The sequence below is a fragment of the Apaloderma vittatum genome, unplaced genomic scaffold (assembly GCF_000703405.1).
Source record: "Apaloderma vittatum isolate BGI_N311 unplaced genomic scaffold, ASM70340v1 scaffold29457, whole genome shotgun sequence".
In the NCBI taxonomy this organism is placed as follows: Eukaryota; Metazoa; Chordata; class Aves; order Trogoniformes; family Trogonidae; genus Apaloderma; species Apaloderma vittatum.
This window is the reverse complement of record NW_009728343.1, coordinates 8,748-16,955: the sequence shown is the minus strand read 5'-3', so window position 1 is coordinate 16,955 and position 8,208 is coordinate 8,748. Positions and strand designations below refer to the sequence as shown.

At 38.7% G+C, this 8,208-nt stretch overlaps 1 protein-coding gene across 1 annotated transcript in view; it reads right to left on the bottom strand.

The window, feature by feature from the left end:
- Positions 1-4,712: 4,712 nt before the first annotated feature.
- The window catches only part of CRELD2 (cysteine-rich with EGF-like domains 2), a gene marked incomplete at its 5' end in the record, with an annotated part of 11,853 nt that continues 8,357 nt past the window's right edge, over positions 4,713-8,208 (bottom strand). Inside the window, 2 exons of the mRNA XM_009874053.1 lie at positions 4,713-5,229; positions 8,049-8,189. Coding sequence (XP_009872355.1) covers positions 5,171-5,229; positions 8,049-8,189 — 200 coding nt within the window. The remainder of the gene's footprint in view (positions 5,230-8,048; positions 8,190-8,208) is intronic.

Genomic DNA, 8,208 nt, shown 5'->3' with positions numbered 1-8,208 from the left:
TAAAGGATGGAGAGTCTCCCTAGTTTTTTTTGATTATTAATATATTTGTAAAAACTCTTTTTATTGTCTCTTGCAGCGGTGGCCAGGCTGAGTTCTAGTTGAGCTTTTGTCCCCCTAATGTTCTTTCTACATAACCTAACTAAATCCCTGTACTCTTCTTGAGTAGCCTGCCCCTTCTTCCAAAGGTGGTAGACTCTCCTCTTTCTCCTAAGTTCTGCCAGAAGCTCCCCATTTAGCCAGGCTGGTCATTTTCCCTGCCGGTTCATCTTACGACACATGGGGACAGCCTGCTCCTGGGCCTTTAAGAGTTCCTTCTTGAAAAGAGTCCAGCCTTCCTGGACCCCTTTGCCCTCTAGGACTGTACTCCAAGGGACTTTCTCAACCAGTGTTCTAAACAGGTTGAAGTCTGCCCAGCATATTATCCCAGGAGATTCTGCTACCTTCCAGAGTCTTGGTTTAAGACACATAGATTCAATAGGACTAACCCCCCCTCACCCCCAAGAAATTCAACAAGACATGGTAACAAGTACATGGCCATGTGTGCCACAAAGAACAATCAGTAGACTAGAAATTAAACTTTAACATTCTAGTCCTGTAAGAGGAAGTATTAACTTGAATTTTAACTTTTTCTTAGAAAAGTATTAAGTAAAAGAGGCTACCAAAAAAAAAAAAAGAGATCTAATGCAACAGAAACACAATTTCAAAGCTAGTCTCGGATAAGAAAGATCTAATTCTAAGACAAACCTGAGAAAAAACAAGATCCTTGCAAACAGATAAAAACTCTATCCACAGAACATATTTGGATTAACACTAGAATTGAAGCAGAAAGTTAGACATGACATGAAGTCACTGAAAAAGACGAGGAAAATTCCACTTTGATCCAAGGAAGGAGAAAAAAAACCAACCACAGACAGTTGCTTTGAATAACCTCAGAAGTTTCCTTTCAGAACAGATAAAATATAATCTCAGAAAATAATCCACGGCAGACTGATAGACAGAGGGAAGGGAGGGGCATCAGAAGGTCAGCTAGGACCATTATGGAGAACTGTCTTTTGTACTATTGCTGTATATGATCCAGGGGGTTTTTAAGCTTTTTTCTTTTTTTTCCTCGCATACATTGTTTTCAATGAGTCACTTGTAAAGGCAAGTTTGAATTACTGGTATGCCTAACTTGTGCTGTATTAAGAATGGTCTGAAAGCAACTTGAAGGGCAGGGTACACCCTGTTTGTCAGGGAGAATTATTTTGATGCATGCACATAATGCTATATACAATGAGAGCTTAACATTCATAATGTGATTTGGTGATTTTAAAAACTCTTGGTGCTTTTTTAACTTGCAAATGTCAGTTCAAAGGCTAACAATGGTAACTGCCTCTCCTGTACAACTAGGATGATGTATGATCAACCCTCATCAACCACACAAGGAAAAAACAGTGGTGTAATTTTATGGCATATATATATATTAGTAGTGACTTGCATCCTGATCTTGTCTACAACCTACGGCTTTTAGCATCTCTCCTGAGAAAGAAGTTAGTGATTTGAACCCTTTGTGGTGATCTCTGACTTCCTCAATTACCCAAATCATCAACTTATTCTGCAAAACAGACTTCATTTGTGAATGGATGGTATTATACTTTTCAAAGAACTCAAGTGTCTATGAAAGACATGCTGGGAATCCACATCATAGAATAAATTCAATATTATGTTCCAATGCTCAGATGAAAACATTTCAGCAAGTACTTTGATTCTCAAGTTTAGACACTGTAGGATTGTGGTACACATGCTGCATGCTTGAGACTGCTTTCCTGGCCTTGTTTAGAGCTTTAAGGTTTGCTTGCTCCTGCACCTTTTGTGGACCTTCAGCTATAATATAACAGAGAAACTTGTCCTTTGAAGTGCCTCGATGGTACTGAATAGTATATTTCCCACTGCAAAAAGTGCTTAGTCTTAGGTCAAGAAACCCCAACAACAAACTAGCAAAAGGAATACTCTTTATACTTTGACACCACACAGTATGAAGTTTACAAAATAAGTGTTAAACTACAAGTTCAAGGTTCACCTTAGTATTTATGACAAAAGTACCTAACCAACACTTTGCTAAGGCACAAACTTTGTTGGGTATCTCAGACCACTTCTGAAGTATTTACCAACATGTTCATATAGTTTGACATGAAACCTTTAATTCTAGGCAACCATAAGTACAAAGTCTTTTACTACATAACCAGATCATCTTACAGTGTAATGAAAAATTAAATGGGAACAGCTCACTTTTTATAGCACTAAGCTGTTAACACATTCATACCCTGAACTGGTTTGGTTAACACAATACACTTGACCTCCATTGCCAGCTTCTGCTAACCAGTTTAAAACCTGTTCTCCACCCCCTTTATTCTGATTATGAGAGACAAAACCCAAGACAACTAGGAGTCTGATTCCCACTCTATTCAGGGCAGAGGAGAAATTTAAAAAAAACAGAATAAAAATTCAGTCAGAACCATTTTTAGTTGCAACCTTTAAAACAAAGCAGTAATCACAGTTCAAAGTAGTAAAATGAGAATGCAGAATAAAACAAGAGGACTAACTCTTTAGAAACTCACCACTGAGAGGGCATGAGGCAGTAGCATAGTGTGAAATACTTACTGAGTACTTCGTCAATATTCCTTCAGAGAAAGCTGTAAATATTTGAAATTCACCTCTCTGGACCCTTGACTTAACGATTTTATCCACAATAATTGAATGCAGAGGAATAAGTGCTAATAATTAAGGGATAGGGAAAAAGATACTAGTCACTCGTAATACCCATATAACACTTCTATATTTTTCCTAGGGAACACCACTCTGATGGTTCTACTGCAGTAACAGAAAGCTGAACACATTATTCTCTGGAACTGAAAAACACTTCAGTTATATTGAACTACTCTCATTGCTTTTGCAGGTGAGGGTAGGAAGAGTTTTTCTCCTCTATCTCCAAAGAAAAAACAGATTCTTGAAGTTTTAGGGGTTTATTATATCATCCCAGAGTTAAGCTTAACTAGGAGCAATCCAGTCATGGCTTTTGTCCAGAGCTGGGGGGAAAGGTGGGGCGAGGAAACAGAAAGCAAATGCTTCCATAATGCAGTTAAGAACCTCATCAGGTGCCCCCCTAGAGTCTCAAACAACTTGAAGGAACGAGCAGCAAGTTCTTCTTCATATGAAGAGGAAGCAATATTTCAGGTTTGACACATGAAGAGTTTGCACTGGAAAAATAATTCTCCCGAGTATGAGTTTCTAAACAGAACTGACATTTCATGTTACTACTAACAAGGACCATTCAGACCATCACCTGGAACACCTGGAAGTTAATCATCAGTGACTGAGAAAAGACAAACCATTACTCCTCTAAGAACCTTAAGGTCTAATATTACTGTAACCGGTTACACCTCTACTACAAAACCCTGAAGACCCTTCAGTTGTACTCCCTGTGCCCTCCAGTTGTCTTTTTCCTCATTTTAATTTAGCACTTATTTAACATAACACCTACCCTACAACTTGACAGATATGTGCCATATAGGTCATCTCTGGCAATTACAGCTGAGAAAGCACTGAAATTACCATTCTCAGACTGGCAAACTAAGAAACATCTACATGTAATAGCTGAAGGAAATAAAGAAAACTGTTTCAGATACTTTTATTCTGTTGAGTAGTTAAACTAAAGCATACAAAATCAGCTTAGATGGATTTTAACTGAAGAATCCAACAGAATCCCTTTTTGCGTGATATTCAAGTAAATACCTATTGCACGTACAAATCCTACGTGTGCTGGTGACAAACTGAGCTGTGATGTAGTTCAACCAAAGAAGTCTTCAGATACAGACATGAGGTGTTTGGCCTTCACTGCTTGACAGGTCAATCTTATTCATACCCTTTTTATTTCCACTTACCTCAGGGTACTGTTTACAACCTTTTCACAGGTAAGCCTAAACTACGCTCTTTTTAGCTGTATTCTGTAATCCCTTTTATGTTCCCTCTGTCCACCACCACAGCGCATTCTGAACTTTACTCACTTCCCTCAATGCTTTACTGTAGTTGGATGGTCCTTATCTTATCTACAGCTGTGACGGTCCTGTGGAATATACCAATTTCAGTTCTTATACTCACCTTTAAGCTTACGGACATGTAGGAAGTTGCATGTATGCTACATTTACCAGCTTTCCCTCTGAAATGGCACAAGAAACAAGATAAATTGATTGCAGTGCTGGCTCTGAAAAAGACAGGAGCTGCAGCAGCAGCAGCAGACTGTAGTGAAAGTCATTTATTCATAATTCTAGAGAGTACTCGTACAACAACCATAAGCCACAGAGTGCAGGTGTTAGCCAAACTTACTTTTCATCACTGTAAAAACTAGTTTACAGACTTAATACAAGTATGTGAAAGAAAGACTTGTCTACCTACCTTTGGAAAGTTGTTTCAGTTTGATACAGCTCTTCGTTAAGAGGAAAGTGCGCGTATGGAGTGAAAATACAATGCTGTATTTCAAGGTACAAGTGGTTTTGTTTTTGTGGGGGTTTTGTCTATTTGGTATTTTGTTATATCTCCCTTTTTTTTTTTTCCACTGCCTTCATGAAAAAAATAGACATGACAACACAGCAAGGTATTAACATCTTAAAAACTTTTAAGGCACATTCCAACAAAATAAACTTTATTGAATGCAGTAGTAGGCATTCTATTCTGTTTAAGGGAACAGTGCTTCCCCCAAAGAGATTCCCTTTGACAATTTCAAAAAGCTGTATTTCAGTTACAGAAATATTTCTCATGTCAAGAAACACCAAAATTCATACTTCAAGAAAAATTTAGACTGAAGTGCAACTAAGTCCTTCCAAATGATGTTTTCAGTAGGCACTAGAATGAGAAACCTGTAAAATTTTTAAAATTGCTGTGTACATTATTATGTTAATTCAAATTTTATACTAACCCACCTAGAATGTTGTTCTCGAAGAATTATATAAAAAGTGGCATTTAAGAAAGGAAATGCAGCTTAAAGAGCCATCTATCACCATTTAAAAAAAACAACCAATAAATCTTAATCGCAACCTGCATATTTAATACCATTTCCACAGCATGTCAGCTAGCAGAGGCTTAGTCCAATAATTTAAAACTTTACATAGGAATGTCTTTTGGTTCTGAATGCAGATCATAAGTCATCATGTCCAGTAGGCGAAGGCTCAGTTGTTTCACTCTCTACTTCCTCTCCTGTGAAATTAAGTATCATAATTAGAATACAAATAGAAAGTATTATTAATTATACCATATAATTTTTTATTATAAAATTTAAAAGGAAACCCAGATCAATGTATTTATCCTCCTAGTCTAAGCCTATAATTTATTCATTTTTTAGTAGATGCAAACAAAACATTTCAAACTGGCATGATATTACTAGTGGAAGGAAAAAGCAGCACAGGTATTTCCATTCTAAGCTTTTATTTTCAGCTAGTCACAGAGAACTTTCTTCTTTCCATATATTCTGTCAGAAGAAATTCTGGCATTTAACAAAAGAATTTTATAAAAGCAAGTACTACTCAGAATTATTTTCTATAGAGCAAACTGCTCAGTTCAGATGTTAAAATAGCCTTTAAAAAAACAGAGCAATTTTATTATATTGGTAAAAGCACTTATCAAAGAAAAAAGCTAAGCCAATTTGTCAACTTTTCATTTTGCTTTTATTCTCATAAAATGTCAAGCCACATTAAAAAAACCATAGTAACTGATACCCTGAGCATCTGCACAGGAAAAGTACATAAATGATTTTAAAGGACAAGTAACAGTGAGTATAAGGTCTGAATCGAATAGCCTTGAGTAGTAATACTACCTAGAACTTCACAACTTACTAAAAAAAAAAAAAAAGAAAAAAAAGCAGTTGAGAAAGCAGCTGGGGAGAAGGGTGAAGGGCAAAATAATAAAAAAAAAACCCTCCCCCAAAAAAACAACCAAAAAACCCCAAACAAGCCACAAACCCAAACGAGCTAAGAAGTAGAAAGAAAATAGTTTCATACCTTTATTTTATTTATTTAAGTGTCTATCATCTATTATCCTACAACCTTTATTGCAAAATAATCCTGTCTTTCACTTCAGAATTCTGAAGAAAGCCTAGGCAGAGTTATGCAACATGAACTAACATAATTCTGTCCACAAGTCACACATCCTAGAGCAAATTACACCTGAATTTCTTGACTGAGGGTACACTTTAATTCAAGCTAAATAGTTCTCTACTACTGAAAGAAGGATGTCTTCTCCATATGCACCCTCACACCAGCTCTGGCACTTCTGTGATCACAAAATAAATTCAGCTCACTCATCCAGCAAAAAGAACTCTGTTTAATTTTCTGAGGTGAAGCAGGTAGCATGCAATCCCATAAACCCTAAAGTCATTATTGTTAATGATAAGAGACAGAAGTGGGGAGGAGGAAGGCCTCTTTTTAATGATATCAGTAATTCGCTAGTTCGCTCGAGGTGATGAAAGCACACACTCAAGTGATTTACAAACACAACCCTGAGCTAAGCAAAAAAATATCAACACAAGAACAGGATGTTGAAAAAATTTCACTGTCTTTAAGCAAAAATACATGTGTGAGAGACCGTAAAGAAGAATATCTCAAACCACCATGGTCCTTATCTTGTCACTTGGGCCTGATTGTGGGAGATCACTGGAACAGGGATGGTCTGTCTCCTTTGTGTGTGGATTGAACGCTGTGATGGTTGAACAGTGCCTACAGTCAGGCAAGTTACAGGGGAACTCAACTCCCAGAGGACCACCAGAGATATCCAAGAGATATCCAGGAGACATCCTCCCCCTCACAAGGCAATCCCCCAACTCATTAGAGAAACTCCCTGGAAAATGTCACAGCGACTGTGTGGAAATTAATGCAGACTCCACCTTGTGGTGGTGCAGCTGCCCCAGGGTCACTCTGACATCTCAGGATAAGTTGCACTGTGCTGGTATCTTGGTGACAACTACAGCAATTTGGGTGCTGAGCACCTCCTGGCCACCCGGGCCATATGCAGGCTGAACGGCACATAAGCCTTGAACGCCTTGGGAGAAACTCACATCGCATTGTCTCAAGTGCTGTTACATCAGAGTGACCCAGCATGAATGACCAAAGCCAATGATCTCAAGACCGTAGGGTCGTTTCTCAGTGATGTCCAATGACAGGACAAGGGGCAGCAGATGCAGGCTGGAACATGCGAGGTTCCACAAAAACATTAGGTAAAACTTTTTCACTGTGAGGGTGGCAGAGCACTGGCACAGGCTGTCCAGGGAGGTTGTGGAGTCTCCTTCTTTGGAGACATTCAAAACCCGCCTGGACACGTTCCTGTGCGATCTGCTGTATGCGATCCTGCTCTGGCAGGGGGGCTGGACTAGATGATCTTTTGAGGTCCCTTCCAACTCCTGACATTCTGTGATTCTGTGTAATAGCAATTCAAAAGGGATACCTTTTGAGAGCTCTCTAGGACCACAGCGTGCTGTATGACCCACTATCTTTCCCTGAGTTGAGACACTTCTCAGGGTAGCTTTCACGAGGATTCAAAGGCCTGACTGATTTTAGGAGGTGGCGCTCCATCATCCTGCATCTGAAAATGGAACCCAGGGTGGTGATCTTTCTACCTCCTTTCTCCTCTTTCCTCCCCTTTCCTCTTTTCTCTCCCGTTTCTCTTAACCATTCTACTTCTCTCTAATATGCAATCCCTTTCACTAGCTATTGCTTATTACACATGATCAGTAAATCTTTTACATTCTCTAATTGTTGGTGTGGTTGCACCTCTTACGTTGTCTGAGGGAATCCAGAACGTAAGTCACGATCTGAAGCGAGCCCGGAGGTCACAACAGTCCAGGCATGACAAACAAGCATGCCAGAACGTGACCTACACCACAGACTAGACACAGCCCATTGCTGTAGGAAGATGAGAAATTATAAAGAAGAGTTTATGAGTGACTAGACCCTTAGACAGAAATAGACTTCCAAGTTGTCGATGTAACATATTTTTTAAAAACCTGTCATTGACAAGCCACTTGCCTGGTTTTGCAGTTTGAACACATGTTCCATCGTTATCTTCAAACCCTTCTGAACATACACACTTGTAACTACCTGAAGTATTAACACAGTCTTGATTCTCTTTCACGCAGATCTTTTCAGGAAGGTTACATTCATCTATATCTGGACACAGGATAGGGAA